The 27,186-nt window shown below is 44.0% G+C and overlaps 1 protein-coding gene across 1 annotated transcript in view; it reads left to right on the forward strand.

The window, feature by feature from the left end:
* Positions 1-2,409: 2,409 nt before the first annotated feature.
* LOC137301328 (hepatic and glial cell adhesion molecule-like) overlaps positions 2,410-27,186 on the forward strand; it is a 52,497-nt gene continuing 27,720 nt past the window's right edge. Inside the window, exon 1 of the mRNA XM_067970777.1 lies at positions 2,410-2,494. Coding sequence (XP_067826878.1) covers positions 2,410-2,494 — 85 coding nt within the window. The remainder of the gene's footprint in view (positions 2,495-27,186) is intronic.

The raw sequence follows: 27,186 nt of genomic DNA on the forward strand, positions 1-27,186 counted from the left end.
GACAAATCCCCTGGACTTGATGGCCTACATCCTAGGGTTTTGAAAGTGGTGGCTGCAGAGGTAGTGGACGCATTGGTTATAATCTTCCAGAATTCCCTAGATTCTAGAACAGTCCCCGTGGATTGGAAGGTAGCAAATGTTACCCTGCTATTCAAGAAAGGAGGGAGAGGGAAAACCGGGAACTATAGGCCAGTTAGCCTGACATCAGTAGTAGGGAAAATGCTAGAATCTATTATTAAGCATGTAGTAACAGGGCACTTAGAAAGCCATAATATGATTAGGCAGAGTCAACACGGTTTTCTGAAAGGGAAATTGTGTTTGACAAATCTATTGGAGATTTTTGAGGGTGTAACTTGTCGGGTAGATAAGGGGGAATCAGTGGATGTAGTACATTTGGATTTTCAAAAGGCATTCGATAGGTGCCTCAGAAGAGGTTGTTACACAAGATTAGGGCTTATGGGATTGGGGGTAATATATTAGCATGGATTGAGGATTGGTTAACGGACAGAAAACAAACAGTAGGAATAAACGGGTCATTTTTGGGTTGGCAGATTGTAACTAGTAGGGTGTCGCCAGGATCAGTGCTTGGGCCTCAGCTGTTTACAATGTATATCAATGACTTAGATGAGGGGACCAAGTGTAATGTATCCAAGTTTGCTGACAATACAAAGCTAGGTGGGAAAGTAAGCTGTAAGGAGGATGCAAAGAGTCTGCAAAGGGATATAGACAGGTTAAGTGAGTGGACGAGAAGGTGGCAGATGATGTATAATGCGGGTAAATGTGAAATTATCCACTTTGGTAGGAAGAATAGAAAAGCAGAATATTTTTTAAAAGGTGAGAGACTAAGAAAGATTGGTATTCAGTGGGATTTGGATGTCTTTGTACATGAATCACAGAAAGTTAAAATGCAGGTACAGCAAGCAATTAGGAAGGCAAATGGTATGTTCGCCTTTTTTGCAAGGAAGTTGGAGTATAAGAGTAAGGAGTTCTTGCTGCAATTATGTAGGGCTCTGGTGAGACCACACCTGGAATACTGTGTACAGTTTTGGTCTCCTTACCTAAGGAAAGATGTACTTGCCTTAGAGGGAATGCAATGGAGGTTCACTAGATTGATTCCTGAACGAGAGGGTTGTCCTATGAGGAGAGATTGAGTAGAATGGGCCTATATTCTCTGGAGTTTAGAAGAATGAGAGGTAATCTCATTGAAACATATAAAATTGTTAGAGGGCTTGACAGAATAGATGCTGAGAGGCTGTTTCCTCTGGTTGGTGAGTCTAGAACTAGGGGTCATAGTCTCAAGATAAGAGGTCGGCCATTTAGGACCGAGATGAGGGAAATTTCTTTGCTCAGAGGGTTGCGAATCTTTAGAATTCTCTACCCCAAAGGGGCTGTGGATGTCAGTCATTGAGTATATTCAAGACTGAGATAGATAGATTTTTGGACACTAAGGGAATAAAGGGATATGGGGATAGGGCTGGAAAGTGGAGTTGAGGTAGAAGATCAGCCATGATCTGATTGAATGGCGAGGAGCAGGCTCGAGGGGCCGAAAGGCCTACTCCTGCTCCTACGTCTTATGTTCTTACGTCCATCTACATGGGGTTGTAAACTGTCAATCAAGCTGTCATAAAACTGTCATTTTTCAATGCATTGCTAAAGTGGCACTCGCGGGTTAATGGGCAATATCAGTCTCAAGCTAGTGGAATTATTGTAATTTTTTACTAATGATATGCCAGAACAATTTCACAGTTTCAATACCCATCTTGAAGTGTGCTTGGTTTTTTGGCAGACAGGGAGAAGGGAAAAGAATCAAAGGAAATTCAGGGGAAAGAAAGCACAATCTAGAGGAAAAATCATCTGATTCTGATCTGGGAATGCCGCAGACATGTTGGCAGTGGTCACAGAGCGGTCAGTGGCAGGGACTGGTTCACCCTTCCAGTGTGGAGACAGGATGCCTCGGATAAGGTGAAAGTTGCAGGGGAGGAAAGCTAAGGGTCAGTTTTAAAGATGAAAACTGTTGCTTTGAGGAAACTCAAACTGGTGGATTTGAGAACTCGGAGTGTAAAGAGTTAATGTCCATGGCAAAACATTCATAGGCAACTGACATCAGCAGCGCCCAGAGAGGGTTTTGAGTTCAAATATCAGTTCCCATGTTTTCTCAAGAGGTTTCTTTTTTTTTGTAAAGGAAAAGGACAAGATCTCCATCTTTATGTTTCTCCATCCTTTCTTTCTGAAGCTGGCATGGATTCTCAGTTCTGATGGCTCGGGTAATAAATTAGAGAACACTGCTCTTCTATTCAGGGGCTTGGCAGAGCTGAGGTCTGTCGAAAACTCCTAGTGGTACTGAGGACGTGCCCTGATTGTACAAATCATGCAAATCATCATCAGCCAGGAGCCAGTGTTAGTCCCAAAATGAAGGCAGAAAGGGAAGTATTCTCAAGAGGTTTCAGCACTCTGCACTTTTTCAACATTTTCTGTTTTCTCCTAGCACTGTCAGGTAGGACATTATCTATTTTATTCTAACTTTTAAAAATATGTCAACTTAATCTACTCCTGAGCTTTGATCCGACTCTGCTGCTACTGCAGAGTTTACTTGGTGCGCTAGCTGATCTCTCGTTAAAGTCGTTGAAAGCAGCGTCCCTACATCGGAGCAGACACAGCCTCAGTAAACTTTTCTAAACATTTAAAAAAAGTGAGAATTTTTTTTTAAAAATGACGATTCAAGTTTTTGTTTGTTAAACACGGTAGACTCTGAGGTATCCCGTGAAATAACATACATTATTTTTGCCTCTCTCTCGCTCTAAGACAGAAATCATGTGAATCGCCCACTCTATAGCATGCCTCCCTCCATGACATACTTTTTGTATGGTTTCCGGAGGGAGACTTACAGCAAGCCTGTATTGTACATTGATGGTGTAAACTCTTGCGCTTGACCGCAGTTCATGTTGATGCAAGCTGTCATATTCGGATAGCATAATCAGTTTATAGAGGCGGCGGGGGGGGGGGGGGGGGGGTCATTCAGATCTGTGTGGGCATTTACTGTGCACTTGTTTGGTTTTTAACTCTTTCAACATTGACATCCACTGAGGATAATTAAGAAACTATTATTGCCCATTTTCTATGCATCCTGTGATTCCGGGTCATATTTATGGCCTCTGTCTATGTTGCATTCCGTGTTTGTGGGGGCCGGGGGGGGGGCGGTAGGGGGTTGGGGGGAGCTTTAGGATAAACTAAAATGGAACTTCTAGTGATTTTCCTCTCCCGCTATCATGTGGTGCTGAGCCTCATGACTCGGCAGAGATCAGCGACTCAACTTCTGGGTGAAGGCCAATTGGAATAACATTTTTCTTATAGGACTTACTGTGTACCTTTAACTTTATTTGCTATCTTCTCCTCCCTTCTTCTGATGAAGTTGCTGATGCATGCCCTGGTCTCTTACATGGGTTTGGTGCCCGGTAAAGTGACCGTTGTTCATGTATGAGCCCAGATAGATAGAACTTATAAGGCTATTTGACTATGGGGTGATAACAACCAAGGTCAAAGCCATTCTCAACTAACACCCATGCACACACTTAGGGATGCTTATCCAATGCGGATAACTGAATAGGGATTAGAAGCAGAAACTCTGGTTGATTTGTCCCTCCCTTACCCAGAAGTGCTGAGGCCAATTGGAGCACCCCAACAGCTGAGATCAGCTAATTGAGCATCGATTGGGTGTCGAACCTGGGACTCTCTTGTTCCGTATGCTCAGTACCATACTGGGTTAAGATTATTCTCACATCCCCCATGAGTAATGTTTCACATCAGGGAAAGTAACCTGAACAACAGGCACCTTACGGCAGAGATTCAACTGAATATCTGTGAGCAAGTCATAACCTCTCAAATGGTTTATGAATGCCAACCCCCAAGACTGAATTACCCCCATAAACACACTTGTAGATTTCAATAGAAGCACTAATTTTGAATTATTTTTCTGTTATATAGCAGGGGTGCTGAGCGTGATAGAGATGGCATCATGAAACTGAAAGATGGTAGTGGGTTAGGACATTAATGTTTATAGCATCACATGGGTAGCTCTGTGATGTTACATGAGTTTTTTGGGGCAGTAGAGTACCAGGAAATAAACTATTTGCCATTACACCAGCAGCAACATTTTGGACTTGTATAATACGTTCACTGTAATTGTGGTGATGACTCAGTGTCACTATATACAGCTGGAGGTCAGACTGGATTATTTAATTATATCTTTTTGGTTCAAAGTTCAGTTTCCTCTTCAAGAGAGTCCCACAAGATTGTAATGCACAGTTAGATTCACTGTTTGGACTTTTATACCATGTATAATCAGTTACATTTTTTATATTTGGTTATGCACAAGTAAGATAAAGTTTAAAAGAGTTACAATAGCACAACAGTTGCGACCCGTATTTTGGAAATCTTGCTGGATGTGGGAGTCCTTCCCGGGCAAACACAATGCAGGAAGTGTCTCCAAGTGTATTCACTCAATCTGAAAGTTTCTGAGATTAAAGGAAGCAGTAGACAGTTGGTAATATTGGGAAGGTGGAGGAATTTCTGGAATACACACTCCAAGAGGTGGCCACCACATAATTAGACAGAGTGGGATAGGATGAAGATTGAAAGTGGGTGATCACCCATTGGATTGGGAAGAGGAGTGTAGAAGCTCTTGTATGGGGAGGAAAATCATCCTGAAATTAGGGTTCACGTCAGAATCAATGACACAGGAAAGAACATGTTTCAGGTCTTGCAAAAGGAGTTCTGGAGATAGGTGGTAGAGTAAGAAACAGGGCCTCTAAGATAGTAATTGCAGGACTACTACCAGTGTCACATGCTAACCAGCACAGGAGAAACCAGATCAGGGAGATAAATGTAGGACAGAGGTGTTCTGTGGGAGGGAAGGGTTCAGATTTTGGGATATTGGGACCAGTTCTGGGGCAGGAGTGAGCTGTAGTGATGGGATAGCCTACCCCTGAACAGACCTCTGGCCAATATCTTTGAAGTGAGGTTAACTAGAGGAAGGTATACATTTGGCAACTCAGAAGGGAAAGTAAACTTTAGGTGTATAGAGAATAAGGAGGTAGAAAGGTTGAAAGAGGTTAATTAGGACAAGATAGTTAAAAGGAAGAAATCAGGTTGGGGGAAAGCAAAGAAAAGGAACAATTGCTAAACCAAGGGAATCCAAACTAAAATGTATACATATTGGTGCACAGAATATAAGAAACAAAATTGGGGAATTGGATCCTTTGATTAAAATAGAAAAGCATGACATAATAGCAGTAACTGAAATGTGGTTTAGCTGGGTCAGGATTGGCAATTAAATGGGTATCAAGAATTCAGGTAGGATAGGAGCTTTAATTAGAGGCAATGGGCATGTGGGGGGGGGGGGTGCAATAATTGAGTGGGAAACTCAAAGAAAAAAAGCTGTGCAGTTTCCCGAGCGATCACGACTAGATTGAAGCCACTTAACTGAATTTCTGGGTTTCGCGTCTTCAAGCTGCACAGCAGGCGGACTGTGCACCCACATGATGCGTCTAAAGCCCACTATTTAAAGGGCCGCTCCAACAATGCATTTTGATGGAGAAAGGAGGTTACAATCACCATGCAATGTTCCAGAGCCAAGCCAGCACCTAGGTTCTCTGATGCTGCCCTGGAGACATTGCTCGGCTCAGTGAAAAGCAGGAGGGAGGTGCTTTACCCAGCAGACAGGAGGAAGAAACCTGGGTCTGCCACGAAGAAGGTGTGGCTGGAGGTGTCAGACCAGGAGCAGAAGCACGGTGCCCTGGTCATGGCTTCAATGCACAAAGAGATTTAATGACCTAACCAGGTCAGGAAAAGTGAGTACAGGAGTACAGTTACTGATTCACCTGCATTCTGTGGTAAACATTTACCCTCCCCCCCGCCCCCTTACACTGCCCTGAAAACCCTATTCCATCACATCATTCCTCTCACCCACTTAAGGCTCAATATCGACTTACCTTCACTTTCTGTGCACTTCTTCCCCCCCAATTTGTACACCCACTTCTCCCACTCACCCCAATCCTGATGCAATGTGATCAGTCTGTCTGATTGTCACCCTCTGATGCATCTGCTTCATTGTCATTCTGACCCAAAGCAATGCATCCATCGGATGACCACATCACCCTCACTCACTCACACGTCAGTATACTCACACCTCGGTGGGTCCTATTACAGAAATAGTTGGGTTGTCACCTGGTGAATCAACACACACAAGTGAGCACGAGCGGATACTGGTACTGGGTAGCTGTGGAGAGTCCACGTTGGTGGACGCACTCCTCTCCAAGCTCTACTCAGCTTGGCACAGATGCTGAACCCTGCAGGCCATCCTTGAGAAGGAGAATGATAGAGGTATAGGAGCAACTTTGCGAGGGAGTGGAAAATGTGCCGTGCACACTTTCCACAATAGTGGAGAGGATGGAGGAGTCCAACTCATCACTAGTGGATTCATGGTGCAGGTAAATGCAGGAACGTCTGCAATGGAGAGAATGGCAGCCTCCATTGAGCTTCAAGCACGGCTTGCAAATGAGTCCATTCAGGCCCTGGCAACGGCCTTACAGACTCAGGGCGAACTACATCCTGCTGTCTTAGACAGGCAGACAGATACATTAGAACAGGCCTTACAAGGCATCACATATGTCCTCCAAACTGTTGTCCAGCAGATGTGGCCCTGGCCCAGGAGAAGTGTGATGGCGAAAGGGGATATGGAAGTGAGGACACCACTCAAAGTGCTCCCATGACTCACCCGTTGCACTCCCCTCAACCAGGTACCCACAATGCTGCCTCCTTTCCAGATGGCCGAGTCTGTCCCTGCACAGGTGGAGCAGTCTTTGGAGGGGCCCTCACGGGCTCCAATACCCAGAGGTGGTAGGCTGAAAGCACCTAAGCAGTCTGGGGATGAATCTGAGCAACCCACTACTACCTCTGCTGCAGCCATAGGCAATGCACCACATAGAAGCTGTAGGAAGAGGAAGTCAAAGGTTTTGTTCATTTTGCCCATTCTTGGGTCCCTTTTGTGAAAACGCCCTTACATTTGGTTGCTCATGAAAGGCGTGACTTGATGCCACCCATTGGGTACATTTGCAATGGGTGTATGTGTCGTTGTATGATTGTTGTGTGCAACCTGGGGTTGGGGGGGTGGTAGTTGTGGTTGTGGTGGTCCTTACAGGTGGTCTGAGTACTTGGCTGTAATTACTTTGCAGATCTCCCTTTGAGAATCTATCAAATATGAGTGACTCCCTGGCATGATGTGCAACCAGGTGAGGTGCTGCTCTGCCAATGGTTCGCACATCATCGTCCTCCTCATCCTCCTCCTCCTCCTCATCTTCCTCGTCTTCTTCTTCAATATTGATGGTAGATGTGGCTGCTTGCAACCATCTCTGTTCCAAGGAGAACAACCCCAGCTTCTCCAGTCTATCCACGTAACTAAAGTCCCTCATCCCTGGAATCATTCTAGTAAATCTCTTCTGCACCCTCTCTAAGGTCTTTGCATCTTTGCTAAAGTGCGGTGCCCAGAACTGGACACAATACTCCAGTTGTGGACGAACCAGTGTTTTATAAAGGTTCATCATGACTTCCATACTTTTGTACTTTGTGCCTCTTATTTATAAAGCCCAGGATCCCGTATGCTTTTTTAACCACTTTCTCAACCTGCCCTGCCACCTTCAATGATTTGTGCACATAAACCCCCAGATCTCTCTGTTCCCGTACCCCTTTTAGAGTTGTACCCTCTAGTTTATATTGCCTCTCTTAGTTCTTCCCACCGAAATGTATCACTTCGCATTTTTCTGCATTAAATTTCATCTGCCACGTGTCCGCCCATGCCACCAGCCTGTCTATATCCTCTTGAAGTCTATCACTATCCTCCTCACTGTTTACTACCCTTCCAAGTTTTGTGTTTTCTACAAATGTTGAAATTGTGCCCTGTATACCCAAGCACAAGTCATTGATATATATCAAGAAAAGCAGTGGTCCCAGCACTGACCCCTGGGGAACATCACTGTATACCTCCCTCCAGTCCGAAAAACAACGTTCACCACTACTCTCTGTTTCCTGTCCCTTAGCCAATTCTGTATCCATGTTGCTACTGCCCCCTTTACTCCATGGGCTGCAATCTTGATTGATAAGCCTATGGTGCGGCACTTTATCAAACACCTTTTGAAAGTCCATATACACCACATCAACTGCATTGCCCTCATCTACCCTCTCTGTTACCTCATCAGAAACTCTATCAGGTTAGTTAAACACGATTTACCTTTAACAAATCCATGCTGGCTTTCCCTAATCAATCCACCCTCATCCAAGTGACTGTTAATTCTTTCCTGGATTATCGTTTCTAAAAGTTTCCCCACCACTGAGGTTAAACCGACTGGCCTGTAGTTGCTGGTTTATGCTTACACCCTTTTTCGAACAAGGGTGTAGCATTTGCAATTCTCCAGTCCTCTGGCACCACCCCTACATCTACGGATGTTTGGAAGATTATGGCCAGTACCTCCACAATTTCCACCCTTACTTCCCTCAGCAACCTAGGATGCATCCCATCCAGATCGGGTGACTTATCTACTTTAAGTACAGCTAGCCTTTCTAGTACTTCCTCTATCAATTTTTAGCCCATCCAGTATCTCAACTATATCTTCCTTTACTGAGACTCTGGAAGCATCTTCTTTCTTGGTAAAGACTGATGCAAAGTACTCATTTAGTACCTCAGCCATCCCCTCTGCCTCCATGAGTAGATCTCCTTTATGGTCCCTAATCGGCCCCACCCCTCCTCTTACTACCCGTTTACTGTTTACAAGTCCAGCAATGCCTCCTTTCTTGTTGGGCCGGAAATGTACTGGTTAAGAAAGTTATCCTGAACACATTTCAAAAATTCCTTCCCCTCTGTTCCCCTTATATTATTATTGTTATTCCAGTCTATATTAGGATAGTTGAAGTCCCCAGTTATCACTACTCTATAGCTTTTGCACCTCTCTGTAATTTCCCTGCAAATTTGCTCCTCTATATCCTTCCCACTAGTTGGTGGTCTATAGAATACACCCAGTAGTGTAATGGCACCTCTTTTATTTCTTAACTCTAACCAAATAGATTCTGTCCTTGACCCCTCCAGAACATTCTCGCTCTCCAGTACTGCAATATTCTCCTTAATCAATACTGCCACCACCTCCCCCACTTTCTTATCTTCTCTATTTTTCCTGAACACCTTGTATCCAGGAATATTTAGTACCCAATCCTGCCCTTTTTTAAGCCGGGTCTCCGTTATCGCCACAATATCGTATTCCCATGTGGCTATTTGCGCCTGCAGTTCACCAACCTTGTTTACCATGCTTCATGCATTTACACACATACATTGCAAACCAGTCGTAGACTTTCTTTTACTCTCTCTTAGTCTGATCCCACCTTATACTGTACTATTACTTGCTTTAGTGCTTTTTTCCCCCTCCGATCCTTTGTGCACCTTGTTTCTCCTTTCCTTTGCTACATCCTGGTGCCCATTCCCCTGCCAAATTAGTTTAAACCCCCCCACAGCACTAGCGAACCTCCAGTGAGAACATTGGTCCCAGCTCCATTGAGGTGCAACCCATCCAGCCTGTACAGATCCCACCTTCTCCAGAATTGGTCCCAATGCCCCAGGAATCTAAAGCCCTCTCTCCTGCACCATCTCTCCAGCCATGCACTCATCTGCTCTATCCTCCTATTTCTATGCTCACTAGCGTGTGGCACCAGGAGTAATCCGGAGATTACTACCTTTGAGGACCTGTTTCTCAATCTCTTTCCTAACTCCTTAAAATTTGCCTGCAGGACCTCATCCCTCTTTCTACCTATGTCATTGGTACCAATATGGACCACGATCTCTGGCTGTTCACCCTCCCTTTCTGTTGTTGAACATTCCTGGCTCAGTTGGAGGTGCTCAGATTGCTACATGTGTACAATCAATTGTGCCCTGTACCTGTGGGAAGCCGGCCAGAGAGTGGAAACCCACTGCCCTCTCAGTCTGTCTGATGTCATCGATGGGGAAGTTGAAGTAGTTGGATGCCCTGGCAAACAAGCCATCTGTGACCTTTCATATACATTTATGGGCAGACGACTGAGAGATCCTGGTGATGTCACCGGTGGCGCCCTAGAAGGATCCGGAGACGAAAAAGTTGAAGATAGTGGTGACTTTTACTGCGACGGGCAATGCATGGCCACCAGGCCCAGTCGGGAGCAGCTCCGCATGAAGGAGCCCACAGATGTCTGCGACCACCTGGCCATTCAATCTTAGCCTTCGTAGGCACTGCTCCTCAGACAGGTCCAAGAAGCTTAGCCTCTGCCTGTAGACCCTCCTGCGACGTTGGGCCTTCCGTTTTCCTTTCTGCTGTTCTGCAGGTCCTTGTGGCGCACCTCTGTCTTGTGGAGCTGTAACTCCCAGAACTGCACGCTATGCCTCCTCCTCAGATGTACTGCTGAATACATCCAATAAGCCTCCCATCCTGATGGTGTCAGTTTGAGGGGGTCCAAAGTGCAGGCAAATATGTCTAAACAGAAGAATTCTGAGTATGAACAAAGAAATCTGAGTCTAAACACTAAGAACTCCCAGCCAAATGTTTGAGAGAACTGCTTGCCCTGCTGCAAAAACTCACCTTATATCGCCATTTGTCAATCACTGGTTTAAATGTCCAAATGGCTGCCAGCTGCAATGCGCCTCCATTGACAGTATTGGTAGGTGTGACCACCGCACAGTCATTGTGGAGACGAAGTCTCGTCGTCACACTGAGGACACCATCCAACGTGTTGTGTGGCACTACCACCGTGCTAAATGGGATAGATTCAGAACAGATCTAGCAGCTCAAAACTGGGCATCCATGAGGTGCTGTGGGCCATCAGCAGCAGCAGAATTGTATTCCAGCACAATCTGTAACCTCGTGGCCCAGCATATTCCTCACTCTACCATTACCAACAAGCCAGCGAATCAACCCTGGTTCAATGAGGAGTGTAAAAGAGCATGCCAGGAGCAGCACCAGGCGTACCTAAAAATGAGGTGCCAACCTGGTGAAGCTACAACTCAGGACTACATGCATGCTAAACAGCGGAAGCAACATGCTATAGACAGAGCTAAGCGATTCCACAACCAACGGATCAGATCAAAGCTCTGCAGTCCTGCCATATCCAGTCGTGAATGGTGGTGGACAATTAAACAACTAATGGGAGGAGGAGACTCTGTAAACATCCCAATCCTCAATGATGACAGAGTTCAGCACGAGAGTGCAAAAGACAAGGCTGAAGCGTTTGTAACCATCTTCAGCCAGAAGTGCCGAGTGGATGATCCATCTTGGCCTCCTCCCAATATCCCCACCATCACAGAAGCCAGTCTTCAGCCAATTCGATTCACTCCATGTGATATCAAGACGGCTGAGTGCACTGGATACAGAAAAGGCTATGGGCCCCGACAGCATCCTGGCTGTAGCGCTGAAGACTTGTGCTCGAGAACTAGCCGCGCCTCTAGCCAAACTGTTCCAGTACAGCTACAACATTGGCATCTACTCGACAGTGTGAAAAATTGCCCAGATATGTCCTGTCCACAAAAAGCAGGACAAATCCAATCCGGCCAATTACCGCCCCATCAGTCTGCTCTCAATCATCAGCAAAGTGATGGAAGGTGTCGTTGACAGTGCTATCAAGCGGCACTTACTCACCAATAACCTGCTCACCGATGCTCAGTTTGGTTCCACCAGGAGCACTCGGCTCCAGACCTCATTACAGCCTTGGTCCAAACATGGACAAAAGAGCTGAATTCCAGAGGTGAGGTGAGAGTGACTGCCCTTGAAATCAAGGCAGCATTTGACCGAGTGTGGCACCAAGGAGCCCGAGCAAAATTGAAGTCAATGGGAATCGGGGGAAAACTCTCCAGTGGCTGGAGCCATACCTAGCACAAAGGAAGATGGTAGTGGTTGTTGGAGGCCAATCATCTCAGCCCCTGGACATTGCTGCAGGAGTTCCTCAGGGAAGTGTCCTAGGCCCAACCATCTTTAGCTGCTTCATCAATGACCTTCCCTCCATCATAAGGTCAGAAATGGGGATGTTCGCTGATGATTGCACAGTGTTCAGTTCCATTCGCAATCCCTCAGATAATGAAGCAGTCCGTGCCCGCATGCGGCAAGATCTGGACAACATCCAGGCTTGGGCTGATAAGTGGCAAGTAACATTCGCACCAGACAAGTGCCAGGCAATGACCATCTTCAACAAGAGAGAGTCTAACCACCTGCCCTTGACATTCAATGGCATTACCATCACTGAATCCCCCACCATCAACATCCTGGGGGTCACCATTGACCAGAAACTTAACTGGACCAGCCACATAAATACTGTGGCTACAAGAGCAGGTCAGATGCTGGGTATTCTGTGGCGAGTGACTCACCTCCTGACTCCCCAAAGCCTTTCCACCATCTACAAGGCACAAGTCAGGAGTGTGATGGAATACTCTCCACTTGCCTGGATGAGTGCAGCTCCAACAACAATCAAGAAGCTCGACACCATACAGGACAAAGCAGCCCGCTTGATTGGCACCCCATCCACCACCCTAAACATTCACTCCCTTCACCACCGGCGCAGTGTGGCTGCAGTGTGTACCATCCACAGGATGCACTGCAGCAACTCGCCAAGGCTCCCAAACCTGCGACCTCTACCGCTTAGAAGGACAAGGGCAGCAGGCACATGGGAACAACACCATCTGCATGTTCCCCTCCAAGTCACTCACCGCCTCGACTTGGAAATATATCGCCGTTCCTTCATCGTCGCTGGGTCAAAATCCTGGAACTCCCTTCCTAACAGCACTGTGGGAGAACCTTCACCACGCGGACTGCAGTGGTCAAGAAGGTGGCTCACCACCACCTTCTCAAGGGCAATTAGGGATGGGCAATAAATGCTGGCCTTGCCAGCAACGCCCACATCCCATGAATGAATAAAAAAAACACAATGGCACATGGAATTAAGGGAATGTGATCACGTGTATAGAGAGATGGTTGGAGAACAGAAAGCAAAGAGTAAGAGTAAAAGAAGTTTCTTGAAACATCTTTTACCCATTGCATTCTGTTCTCCAACTGGAAAGATGTGGTAAGTGGTGCTCCACAGGGGTCTTCGTTGGGGCTTAATGTAGAAATTGAGGGTACAGTCTCGATATTTGCTTATGACACCAAATTTGGGAGGGTATGGCAAATTGGGGCAAGGACTTGTGAGAGACTTCAGGAGGCTATAGATTGGCTAGCACAACAGTTAGATAGGTGGCAGATGGTGTTCAGTGTAGAAAATTGAAAAGAAATTCATTTGGATGTAAGAATAGGGGAAAGGAAATACATCTTAAATCGTAAGATTTTAAACAGAGTAGAAGGACCTTGGTGCACAGATACACAGGTCATTAAAGGTGATAGCAAGAGTAGAGAAGGTCATAAAAAAGGAATTCTTGTTTTTGTGTCTAGAGACATAGAATACTAAAAGCTCAAAGGTAATGTTGAACTTTTCCAAGATCTGAGTTAGACTGCAGCTGGAGTATTATGTATAGTTTTGGGCACCCCTTTGTGAAAAAATAATGGGAAATGTGCAGTGTAAATTTACTAGGATGCTAAAAGGTATGTCGGGTTAAAGTTTTGAAGGAGACTTGAAAAGCTTTTTTTATTGGAGCAGCTGGATAGAATCATAGGTTCTATCTGATTCTAGGTGAGGGGAAGGTCTGATAAAAGACCTCAAAATTATGGAGGGTCATGATAATAAGGGTGAGGCTGTAATGAAAGGGCACACTACTTACACTTGTGGGACCTAGATTCCAATTCTGTCCATACTGATGGGATGAAAGTCTCCTCTTTCCTAGCTGTAAGGGTCCTAAGAGAAATTAGTTTGGACCAATCTCAATCCAGCATCTAGTAGGCTTGGGCTGACAGCATTAATTAGCACTAAACTGGCAACCATAGCGATGGCTGGTGCAGAAAATTTAAATGTCACATTAGTACAGTAAGGGTGTTCTTCTGAAAAAACTTTACTTGTCCCCTAACTGTGCTATCCCTGACCTAGGAAGGCTTGATGTTGACAGTAAGTGCTGGAAATGGGAGGTGTTTCACTTCCCACAGCTAATATCTTGAACCTTGATCAGCACAAAAATTCTCCAAAAATATGAAAACTGCAGTGATGAACTTCAGATACTCCCTTTTATCTCACTGGGAGCTGTGTTCACATCTAATCCTGAACGATGAATACCTTGACTCTTTTTTCTGTTCATAGGCATCCTTTGAGAATAAACAGTCTGAGTGATTTTAATTCAATTCTCACAGGACCAAATTACCTTGACATTACTCACTGGGCATAAAATTCTTAAGATTACTCAAGCAGGCAGACGGGACTTCCAGTAGAAAGCAAAAACTACCCTGTATCTGTGAAGGTTCCACTATGTTTATAATTTTTGTACTTTGTACCTTCCCTCCCCATTACACCAATGTTGGAAGTCAGGGCTGTCTAAACTTTTTGTCTTTGTCTGCAGTTTAGGGGCATAACATGGACCTCACGAGCAACATGTGGAGCTTATATCAATGTTCCCATTAATTTGTATATACCTTAATTTGCAGACACCAGCAGATCTTCATGTTCTGATTTAGAACTTAGCTACCATTAAGGCAATAAGCTCTAGGAACACCTCTTTCCCACAAAATTCAAACAGGATAAACCAACTCATAGGAAATATCAGCTCTCGAGCCATATGTAGCCCACAGGCAATAGTTTGGACACTCCATCATGGGTAGAAATAGGTACACACAACAGCTGAGCCCATCCCTTTCCCCCATGAACACAATTGTTTTGAAATTCAGATGCCCCGCTCCCCCCAACCCCCAAACTCAAAAACACACAAGTCCAGAGAAGGAATAATTAATGCCCCAGTGTTTGTGTAGAGGTCTATCAATTAAAAAGACAAAAAAATTATTCCTGGCATCTCGTATAAACTCCACACCTCTAAAAGAAAAAAAAACTTTCCTTATGAGATATACTAGGCAGGTAGACCTAAAAAACAATGCAGCTCTTAATTTTCAACAACGACATCTAATAGGTCAGTTAGAAATCTCAAGGAACAGGTACAGACCTTAGGTTTGAATCCTTGATGGGGGGAATTTTAAAAAAAATTGATTGTGTATATTTTCCAGATTAAAAAAAAGGTCAATTTCTTCTGCCTGTGTTCTGTATGGGCTAATGCATCCATATCCTTTTTGAGATTTAGTAACCAATACTTCATGCCATACTACTGTTAATCTGTACAAAGTCAATACAACTTGTTTTCTGATTTGTAACCCAATGCTCTCCAGACGTGTACTTTATTTGCCATGTTGATAACTTTCACACTAACCAGATATTTTCAGATTATCATCAATGATCACCCTCAAATCCTTTTCATTTTTATTTCTGGGTACCTTTTCATGTTATATAAATGTTTAATATATATTATGTACATTTATCCACATTAAACTCCATCTGCCATATTTCAGCCCATCCTTATAATTGGTCCTAATCAATTTGAAGATAATCCATCTTCTTTCTACTGTCATCGAGAAATTAAATGATACTATTACAGACACATATCACTGTGACACAGACACGGCTCACCACCACCTTCTCAAGGGCAATTAGGGATGGGCAATAAATGCTGGCCTTGCCAGCGACATCTGCATCCCATGAACAAATAAAAAAAATATCATTCACAAATATTGTGAACTGCGGGTATCCATCGTTACAATTTCCCAGGAATAACATTTTCCATTGATCACCACCCCTTGTCTTCTGTTGTTAAGGCAATTCTCAATCCATTTAGACAATTTGTTGTCAATCCCACAACCTTAATACTAATCTTATGTCAAATGCCTTTTGAAAATCTGTGTAAACAACATCTACTAGATTACACTTGTCCATTAGCCTAGTTTTGTCCCCCAAAAATGTGCAGTATGTTTGTAATACATCATCTATGATATATAAAGCCATGCTATGATATTTGTGATCTTTAGAGGCTAGAAATTTTTGTTGTCAATATAGTGATCGAATACTTAATGTGCTTGTATGATATTCCTTCCTCCGTTATTTTAATGGCAATGTTGACCAACTAAAATAAATGGGTTAGTTCCTGCATTACAATAGTGGAGAGAGGGATATTAAGTCTGTGTCTGCTTCTATCATCAACAGTACCTGGTCCTAGATGTACATTAACAGCACTCTGTAAAATGCCCTCAAATATTTTTCCCACTATTGATGTTACTGATGATCTTACTCCTTTTTTGACTGTTGGAACTACATTTGCTATCCTCCATGTATCTAAACCTTGGATTAGTTTACCAGGTCACATAGCTCCCAGATTCTGTTATTTGCTCTCTAACTCTCTCTTTCTCTCTGTTACTTTAACTCCACCTCTATCCTTATTACTCTCCCATTTCCATATTGCCAGGTTTTGGTTGAAAGACTGACAGAGAAAATAGCACAGAGAAAAACAAACATATTTATTGACGCACATATTCTGAAACACAGACAAAGGGCAGAGGTACACAAACTCAGACCACATTGAAATTGCACCCCCCAACACGAGCGTACACACACACATGCACAAAACGGTTGGCTTAGCATCTACTTGCACTCCAAAAAAGGATGTTCATATACTGTAGATGTAAAACTACTTTGCTGAAAGTCAAGCTTTCTGATATATTTTGAGGCACAACTATCACATCTTTGTCTCCAGTTTGAATTTTCTCTGTAGTGACGGAGAACAATAAATGGCATTAAAATTGTCTCTGAAATTATACATTTTTGTGCTGGTACTAAAGGGATTTTTGGCAATAATGGGCAAAAATATAACATTGATCCTTTGTTGCTCAGGGTATAACTGGATTTGAAGGCCTCCCACTGGCAAATTCGTCATGCTCACAGAAAGATGCAGATAAGACCAAATCATTTAGACGGTTGTCAGAATAGTGGACTATTCGCAATGTTTCCTTTGTATCTTAGTTTTAATTAACTTCGTTATTTTCAAAAAGAGGAAAATATCAGCATATGTGTCCCTTATCATTAGATGTGCTGTGGGGAAAAGGAGTTGACCATGAAAGGATGGATCTTCTTCACATTATTTAAATAAAAATGAAGTCAGTCCATTGTTGGGGCTGGTTAAAAGGAGCTGTACACTGCCCTTAACCCATACTATACCCAATCCAGGGGCACTTGGTGAGATAATGTAAAAGGAGCTCAACAATGCATCGAACCTGTACGGTTGGAACCCCACACCAGAGATTTGAGCACAAAATCTAAGCTGATGCTTCAGTGCAGTACTGAGGGAGTGCTGCACTGTCGGAGGTACTGTCTTTCGGATGAGATGTTAAACTAAGAGTCTGCCCTCTCAGGTGGACGTAAAAGATTCCATGGCATTATTTCGAAGAAGAGCAGGGGAGTTCTCCCGGTATCCTGGCCAATATTTATCCCTCAACCAACATCACTAAAACAGATTATCTGGTCATTAGCACACTGCTGTTTGTGGGTCCTTGCTGTGCGCAAATTGTGTTTCCTACATTACAACAGTGACTACGCTTCAAAAGTATTTAATTGGCTGTAAAGCGCTTTGGAACGTCTTGAGGTCGTGAAAGGTGCTAAATAAATGCAAGTCTTTCTTTCTTTTATACATTGTGTGACCCTGGAGTTCTTGATTTGCTAATGCAAGGGGAGCTGTGCATGACATTTAACTGCACCTGACTCAGGAGTACATGATGGGTGTAATGCCCTTACATTGTATCTTACCTGCTCTATGACTGACCTGAGAGTCCTTGATGTTATTACTGGATTGAAACATGAAAAATGCTGTAAGCCTCATTCTAAATACTCCTTTGATCCATTTAAAGCACATCAGCTACAGAGGTCAGGTTGACCTTCAACCCCATAGCCTCACACAGCAGGAGATAGAGAACCCCTCAGGAACTTAGGGGGGTCACAAAGTACAACGTACTCAATGAAAATTGGCTTCATCTATCTGAACAGTGTCCTAATGATTGTTGTGAAGCAATATACACAGATACAGGATATCAGGAAGTTCTTCTTCATGCAGAGTGATCAACACTTGGAATGGACTTTCATATAGACTTCTGGAAGCAAACCCCAAGAGTCATTTAAGAAACAATTAATTGTAGCAATGGAGAGGACTGTAAGGTCTTTCTGGATGGATAAATTAAGATGGGCCTACTGGTCTTCCTCATCCCTAAGTAGCTTGTGATTTTATGTTATTGCTGAGATGACTTTCAGGTATCAATCAGGTTTCTTTTACAATTAGGGTCTGTTAAGCGTCAAATTCAAATATTAAACAAAGATAAAGGGGGTGATTTTAAACCCCAAGAACGGGTGGGTTGTGGACGGTTGGGAGTTGAAAACAGTTGTTTTTTGGGGCGCGACCACAACCCGGCTTTATTTCCGGGTTTAACGTCGATGCAGAAAAGTACAGGCTTCCCACTGGGAATGCCAAGTCCAAAAATTTTGCAGTTGTGGCCCAAAAAAACAACTGTTTTCAACTCCCACCCGCCCCCAACCCACCCGTCTTGGTGTTTAAAATCACCCCCAAAATGTCAGTGCACTGATTCTGTGACATCTACATAGTGAGCTCCTGATCATAGAATCTTACAGCACTGAAGCAGCCATTTGGCCCATTGTGCCTGTGCCGGCTCTTTGAAAGAACTATCTAAATAGTCCCTCTCCCCATCCTTTCCCCTGCAAGTGTTTCGTTTGATCTTGGCTGGGTTGTCACAAGGATATATACACTGCAGGCAGTGCACCAAAATGGTGAGAGGAAGAGAAAATCAGTGGCGAGTCCATTCTTGTACACCTCCTAGCAGTGAATTTAAGAACAGCATTAACAGACACGTGGGACTTGCTACCTTTCAGCTGGTTATGGTACAGAGTGTGCAGAAGCCCAGAAGGAATTGAGGAGGAATTATTAAAATTAAAAAAAATAAGGGGGAGGAAAAAGAAAACAAGCCAACTGATAGTAGACTCCCCAGACCTCCAGTGTTCTCCAGTTATTGCTGTATCTTGTTTTGTCCTTCACAGCTCAGAATAAACTCAGCTATTATTCACATCCACTACCAATGCCAAAGAGGGGACATTGTGTACAGAGATTTTACATTTGTTAAAAACCTAATTATATTTAATATTCAGTAAGCAGGGCTCAAATTTAAATATCCATTTTTCAATGGGAGGCAAAGTTTGGCTACTTCTTAGAACTGTCACCAGCAGGATTTGAACTGTTCCAGCCAAACTAATTAGAATTAAAATGAGACAGATGACCAGAATGAGAAATATAAAGGTTGCTCAGTGGACCGCTAACACATTGGGTTGAGAGCTCTAGCATGGAGTTGTGCGACTGCCAAAAATGTCGCTAAGACAGCCAGGATGCAAGAATTTCAAAATTAAAATATGAAGTAATGATACGTGATTAGGATAGGACCTCACAGATGTCTATTGTGTTCATTTTGAAGAAGAGCAGGGGAGTTCTCCCTGGTGTCTTGGCCAATATTTACCCCTCAACCAACATCACTAAAAACAGATTATCTGGTCATTATCTCATTGCTGTTTGTGGGACCTTGCTGCGCAATTTGGCTGCCGCGTTTCCTACATTACTTCAGCGAGTACAATTCAAAATTACCTCATTGACCGTAAAGCGCTTTGGGAGGTCCTGAGGTTGTGAAAGGCACTATATAAATGCAAGTCTTTTTTTGGCAGACATTTCCTTCAGACTGTGAGCACAGAACTAGGGCCCTGAGAGCTGGAGAGGGCCTTATTCACATTTATGTGCTGGGGAGGGGACGCGGAATATTGGCTGGATCCTGGCTCTGCAGGGATTCCTCCTCATTTCGACCAGACCTTTAAATTCTGGTAGGCGAGGCAATGGGCGTATCTTCCACTCCCGGCCCCACATCAAGGGAGCATTACGGAGGAAGGGGAGCGTTCCCGGACTTCCCCAGGAAATTCCACCCTTTATGCCCTTTGAAAAACCTCAAAAGAACTCATCCGATATGAGACCAGAGTGCATTGCTCACCTTCTATAATTGGAATGGCTCGAGTGGGAGCCAAAGAGTGCAAAAAAAAATATTTAACCTGAGTTGGTCCTCAGGGGTTGATTGGCTCAAACCAGGCTGATGCAACTGATAGACCCTTGGAGGATGGCGGCCCATCCGGTCTATGCAAATGACTCCGCCCCCAGAATTTGGAATGGGCTCTCTGACCTTGCAAAAGGGTGGGGGGGAGGGGATGGTGAGGGTTCTGCTCCAGTGGGAGCCAAAGAGATTTTAAAAAGAATTTAGTCTGAGTTGGGCATTCATGCCAGCAGAGTGGGGCCCCAGGAATTTCCAGGCTGAGAACTTTAAGGTTAACAAGTTGCCAGTCCCAATGGTTCAATGAGATTCTCAAGTGAGTAGCAGAGCCATTCAGGCAAGGACGGTCCAGGGTCAATCTCCACTGTGAGCTGAGTTTGCTAATCTCAGCAAGGTATCACAATAGTCTTCAATGCCCTGGATTGCGGAGATACAAATTGTCGAGATTTCCTACTCCTGGTTGCTCTCTATCGATCCTTGTTGACTTCAGGAAAGGAAAAGACTGGACTTGGCTATAATAAGACTTGGCTCTCATGGCCCTCACTGTCAAGGCTCACACGTGAATAATGGTTGCCATATGGGCAAGGTATTGGAGGCTGACCCATGGAACCTCCCCCGTGGGAGGAGTAAATACAGTCAGGAGAGGAGGAAAATAGGGAAAAATTGGTGAAAAAAAACTAACAAACTTTAAGTCAGACTAAAGGTTAGAAAAAACTGCATTTCACACAGAGTAGTGGATATCTATGGCAGACTAGCAGAAAAAACAATTGTCAATGAGGCAGCACATTCCTAAAGAAGAACTGGATAAATGCCTAGGGGTGAGAAGCTCTCTTGCCGCGATGTGTGACAACACCGTGAGCCTATAGCTGTAAACTATATATAACATTATAAAAACTTTACATATACATGCACTTCCCGTCTGTCACACTTCAGACATCATTGGGTCTAAATTCCTTATTGCCCCAAACTGAGCATGATTCCATTGCCGCTCAGCGATGGTGTTCCAGAACGAGAGGCCCGAGAACCAAAGTAAATTTGTCTTCAGACCTTATCAGAATAAATCAGGTGAGCTGTGGGCGCCAATCAGGTGCGATGCAAAATAGAAAGTGTCAAATGTCAAATGGAGATGATACCCCTTAAAAATCCACTCCAGGATTCAGGACATCTAACTCTGCAGAAGTGCTTTTAAAAAATAGCAAATCACGATGAGGGAGGCCAGTGCAACCAAAAAGCAAAAAAAAACCTGCAAATGTTGGAAACAACAGAGGAGTCAACATTTACACCCAAAACATTAACACCTCTGTTCTCTCCACAGATACTGCCTGACCTGCTGAGTGTTGCCAGCATTGTCCGGTTTTGTTTGAGGGATCTGAGTGCTAGAGATCTGGACACTCTTCCAATTTTGTAACTGAGTGTTAACATTGAGCACTGCCAGGTCAGTTATTGAACAGGTTAGATAGAGGGTAAACTGCCCATTGTCTCATACAGCAACAAGGATTAGCATCAGAAGGAGAGTGAAAAAAAAAGAGGACTAAATAGGAAAAACAGCCTAATATATTGGAGCCAGGCTGGAAACTGTAGTACAAAATGTACTGGGATGGACCAGAGTGGAACAGTTTGGTCCTAAATAAGCTACAAAATATACTGGGAGGGTTTTGGTCCTAGATAAGTCCTAACAGGGTAGTGGAGGAATAGATCCATGGTTGGAGCCAAGCAGGCATCAGTGTTATTTCTCAAAATAAAGTCCTATAGCCACATTGGAACCTACAACATTCACTATTCATCTCCAAAGTCCTTCTCTATGGTGATCCAGTGACTTGATGGGGAATTTGATTGGTGTCTTGTTGCTAAACACAACTTTGTATCTGAATCATCAATCATCATACTTGTTCAACGTACAAGGGAAAGTGGAGCTGGTGGGAGGGTCAGCACAAGCCTACTGAGTGGCTTTGACATTGAAGAGTTTGGCTTCAGTGATTACTTTTTATTGGTTTGGAACCAATTCAACAGTTCTCTGGCTCTGGGAGATGCTGAAAATTTGAATTAGAGATAAAAGGTGAACCATAGCTTCTGTTTTCCCACCAGAGCAAGGTAACTAATAAAGAGCAATACAAGCTGTAGCAGTATAAACTGCAGCAGAGAGCATTCATTTGAGAGTCATTACATTCAATCAGGCAGTCGGATGTTTAATATTGATTATCAATTTAAACTATCGAATCAGATGATGTAAGCCTTGGCTCAGTGGTAGCATTCTTGCCTCTGAGTCAGAAAGTTGTCGATTCAAATTATAGTCAAGAGACTTGAGCACATAATCTAAAATGACACCCCTGTGCAGTACTGAGGGAGTGCTGCACTGGTGGAGGTGCCGTCTTTCGGATGAGACATTAAACCGAGGTCTCATCTGCCCTCTCGGGTGGACTTAAAAGATCCCATGGCACTTATGGAAGAAGAGCAGAGGAGTTCTTTCCGGTGTCCTGGCTAATATTTATCCCTCAACTAACAACACTATTTCATTGCTTTATGTGGGACCTTGCTGTGTGCAAATTGTCTGCTGTGTTTCCCACATTACAACAGTACTTCAAAAATACATCATTGGCTGTAAAACACTTTGGGACATCCGAGCTTGTGAATGGCGCTATATAAATTCAAGTTGTTTCTTTTCATGTACACTTCTTGCTAAGTTATGTTGTATCTGATCTGATAGCCTTATAGTGATGAAATCACAGGTAGTGCGTTAATGTATTCACTGGGATAACATCTTTTTTTTGGAATGACCAAGGTCTTCAGTGAGAAAACCTTGGTCTTTGTTGGAATAACCATGGTCGTCATTGGGATAACCATTGCATTTTACCATTTCTAGCTCAGAGATAAAGTTAAGCTGTTTGTAACCTGCTTTGAGCCCTTTAGGGCTCCAAGGTCCAATTGCTTCAAAAAGACACATCCTGAGGTCAATGATAGGTTTAAAAACTTGTCAGGTTTCTCTGTAGATTGGCAGCTGCTTGTAAATTCCCCAGTTTCTCCCCAGGTTAGAAGAAACCCACAGGAAATGACTGACTTCTGTTTTCTCTTCTTTTTAAAATGTGATGCAGGAATTTGTATCTATGACAAAATATGCTGTCTGAAGTGTGGCGGATTTGTCTCAAAACTTTATACTAGAGGATCCTAGAGGATTTGTTGTTTGAGAAGGACAGGAGAATTATGTTGGGTGAAGGAGGCCGATTTTCAACTGCCCATTCTTGCCTGAATGGTGTCCAGTAAATTGGGGGGTAGTGGGGGGCAGTGGGGGGTTTACCATGGCTGTATTACTGACCACCAAGGCCCACCTGATATTCTTTTTAGGCAGGCCTGTAAATGGACGAACAGCATCCTGCCTTTTTCGGGTGGGAGTCTGCTTAAATATGAAAACTGGGGGTTCTATGCAAATTGTAGGACACCGTTTGCAATTTTCAGCTACAAATGGGCAGAGTCTGTACCATGCACAATCCTCCCATTTGTACCAGGCGGCCTAACCAGTGGTGCTTAAAGAGATTGCTGGTGGCCTCTCAGGGAAAGGCCCCAAACTTTTTTCTTTTATTTTTGTGGGGCCAGGAGGAGCAGGAGCATTCCTCTTGATTCCCCAAAATTACTGTGTGCCCCTGCTGGCCTAAGCTTGACCTCCCCCGCCCCCACTACCAGGATTGGTTTCCCCTCCCCCTCCCTCTTCTGGACTGGACCTGCTGTCCGGCTCTGCGTGGGAGCCATCTGATTTCCCACCCTCCCACAACCGGTGAGCTGCAGCGGGGTGCCTGTTTATCGCCCGTAGCTGACCGGCAGCAGACTACCGAGGCTCAAACCCAAAAATGGTTTGGGCCTCCCCGACACGGGCTTTGTATGGGTGGCATATCCACTCCGCCAACTTCACGCCCATTTCGGGCGGAAGTCTACGTTCCCTCCCATGGTATCATGGAGAATGTATTATTGTGATGCATACTTGGCTGTTGTCTGGAATAAAGGGAATGTTGGTTATAAAAACAAATTAAGTGGACTAAACGATAGAGAGAAATTATGCAGAAATTCAAATAAAATGAATTTTAGGCAGAATACCAGGCAGAATATAGAAAGCTCAGAGGGGAAGTGAAAAAGGAAATAAGAGGGGCAAAAAGAGAATATGAGAATAGACTGGCGGGCACATAGAAGGGAATCCAAAAGTCTTCTACAGGCATGTAAGCAGCAAAAGGGTAGTAAGAGGAGGGATAGGGCCGATTAGGGACCATAAAGGAGATCTACTCATGGAGGCAGAGGGGATGGCCGAGGTATTAAATGAGTACTTTGCATCTATCTTTACCAAGGAAGAAGATGCTGCCAGAGTCTAAGTAAAGAAAGATATAGGTATTGGAGGGACTAAAAATTGAAAAAGAAGAGGTGCTTGAAAGGCTAGCTGTACTTAAAGTAGATAAGACACCTGGTCCGGATGGTTGCTGAGGGAAGTAAGGGTGGAAATTGCGGAGGTACTGGCCATAATCTTCCAAACATCAATAGACACGGGGGTGGTGTCAGAGGACTGGAGAATTGCAAATGTTACACTCTTGTTCAAAAAAGGGTGTAAAGATAAACCCAGCAACTATAGGCCAGTCAGTTTAATCTCAGTGATGGGGAAACTTTTAGAAACGATAAGCCGGGACAGAATTAACAGTCACTTGGACGAGTGTGGATTCATTGAGTGTGGAAAGCCAGCCCGGATTTGTTAAAGGCAAATTGTGTTTAACTAACCTGATACAGTTTTTCGATGATGTAACAGAGGGGGTCGATGAGGGCAATGTAGTTGGTGTGGTGTGTATGGACTTTCAAAAGGCGTTTGATAAGGTTTCTGCATGGTGGACTTATCATCAAGATTGTGGCCCATGGAATAAAGGGGGCAGTAGCAACATGGATACAGAATTGGCTAAGGGACAGGAAACAGAGAGTAGTGGTGAACGGTTGTTTTTCGGACTGGAGGGAGGTGTACAGTGGTGTTCCCCAGGGGTCGGTGCTGGGACCACTCCTTTTCTTGATATATATTAATGACTTGGACTTGGGTGTACAGGGCACATTTTCAAAATTTGCAGATGACACAAAACTTGGAAGGGTAGTAAACAGTGAGGAGGATAGTGATAGACTTCAAGAGAATATAAACAGGCTGGTGGCGGACACATGGAAGATGAAATTTAACACAGAAAAATGCGAAGTGATACATTTCAGTAGGAGGAATGAAGAGAGGCAATATAAACTAGAGGGTACAACTCTAAGAGGGATACGGAAACAGAGAGATCTGGGGGTTTATGTGCACAAATCGTTGAAGGTGGCAGGGCAAGTTGAGAAAGCGATTGAAAAAGCATACGGGATCCTGGGCTTTATAAATAGAGGCATAGAGTACAAAAGTATGGAAGTCATGATGAACCTTTATAAAACACTGGTTCGGCCACAACTGGAGTCTCGTGTTCAGTTCTGGGCACTACACTTTAGGAAAGATGTGAAGGTCTTAGAGAGGGAGCAGAAGAGATTTACTCAAATGATTCTAGGGATGACGGACTTTAGTTACGTGGATAGAATGGAGAAGCTGTGGTTGTTCTCCTTGGAACAGAGATGATTGCGAGGAGATTTGATAGAGGTATTCAAAATCATGAAGGGTCTAGACAGAGTAGATAGAGAGAAACTGTTCCCATTGGCAGAAGGGTCAAGAACCAGAGGGCATAGATTTAAGGTGATTGGCAAAAGAACCAAAGGTGACATGAGGAAAAACTTTTTTACACAGCGAGTGGTTAGGATCTGGAATGCACTGCCTGAGGGGATGGTGGAGTCAGATTTAATCATGGCCTTCAAAAGGGAACTCGATAAGTACTTGAAAAGAAAAGATTTGCAGGGCTACGGAGATAGGGCGGGGGAGTGGGACTAGCTGGATTGCTCTTGCATAGAGCCGGCGCGGACTCGATCGGCCAAACGGCCTTCTTCCGTGCTGTAACCTTTCTATGATTCCATGATGCTATGGTTCCAAGTAAATGGAACAAAGAGATGAAATTGTGTATTGGAAGGTTTTTGTCTCATTGCAGAGGTTTAGGAATAAAGGAAAGTGAATTATGTGGTATTTGGTGTTAATGATGTTCACTGTGGTAAGGTTTTACGATTTGTTCCATTATCGCTGTTTAATGTGTTGCGGGTATGGCACAGGGCAGAGAGTCTAAGCAGCATTTACAGAGGCATGTAACATCTGCATTATTTACACTATTACGAGGAGGGATTGTGACTTTAAGAGGAGGAGATGTGTAATAAACAGTAAACAGGAGCTAACTGTACAATATCAGTATGGAGCTACCCCAGCACTATGCAGCCCTCAGAGAGTTAATGGGACAGGATTGTAAAAGACCTGCAGTTAGCTTGTGGAACATTCCAACCCCTGGAGCTATTGTCCTGGGCGTTATTAGCATGTTCACTGAGCCGCTTCCAGCACTTTCTATACTACAAAAGCACTGCTTTTCATAGAGTTACTGTTTAATCAGAGCCAAGGATAGGAAATGAGCCCAAATGGAGGAAATAAGCTCTTTGTCCACAGTTTCCTGGCAGTCCCTTAAGTTCACAAACTGCTGCTTTCACCGGTATGGAACGCACACTTTCTGTTCTTCCCTTTAGCTAATTCTTTCTTAATTATTGTCTGCCATTCATCCAAACGAATCCCCAGTATTGAACTGTCCAATCAGTCCGAGTCCATTTCTTGAATTTAGTAATAACAGCCCCAAAGTGACCATGAACTTCCTGTGTAAAATGGATGAAAATATTTGTCCAGTGTCCTCTGCTGAAGTAGACATTTCTTTCCCCATATTGCGCTGATCAACCTTTTCCTGATTGTTAACCAGTGAGACCTTGCTGAAAAGTGCCCATGTCCATCCTGAAACTGTATCCCTCCCTGAATGCTCCATTCCTCTAACTCTAGGCCTCCTGTGCATCTGCCCTCTCTTTGCTCCACCACTGGGGGCAGAACCTTAAGCCACTTTGGCTCTCACACTTTGAAGCTCTCCTGTTAAACCTCTCT

This window comes from Heptranchias perlo, chromosome 33 (genome assembly GCF_035084215.1).
Source record: "Heptranchias perlo isolate sHepPer1 chromosome 33, sHepPer1.hap1, whole genome shotgun sequence".
Classification (NCBI taxonomy): domain Eukaryota; kingdom Metazoa; phylum Chordata; class Chondrichthyes; order Hexanchiformes; family Hexanchidae; genus Heptranchias; species Heptranchias perlo.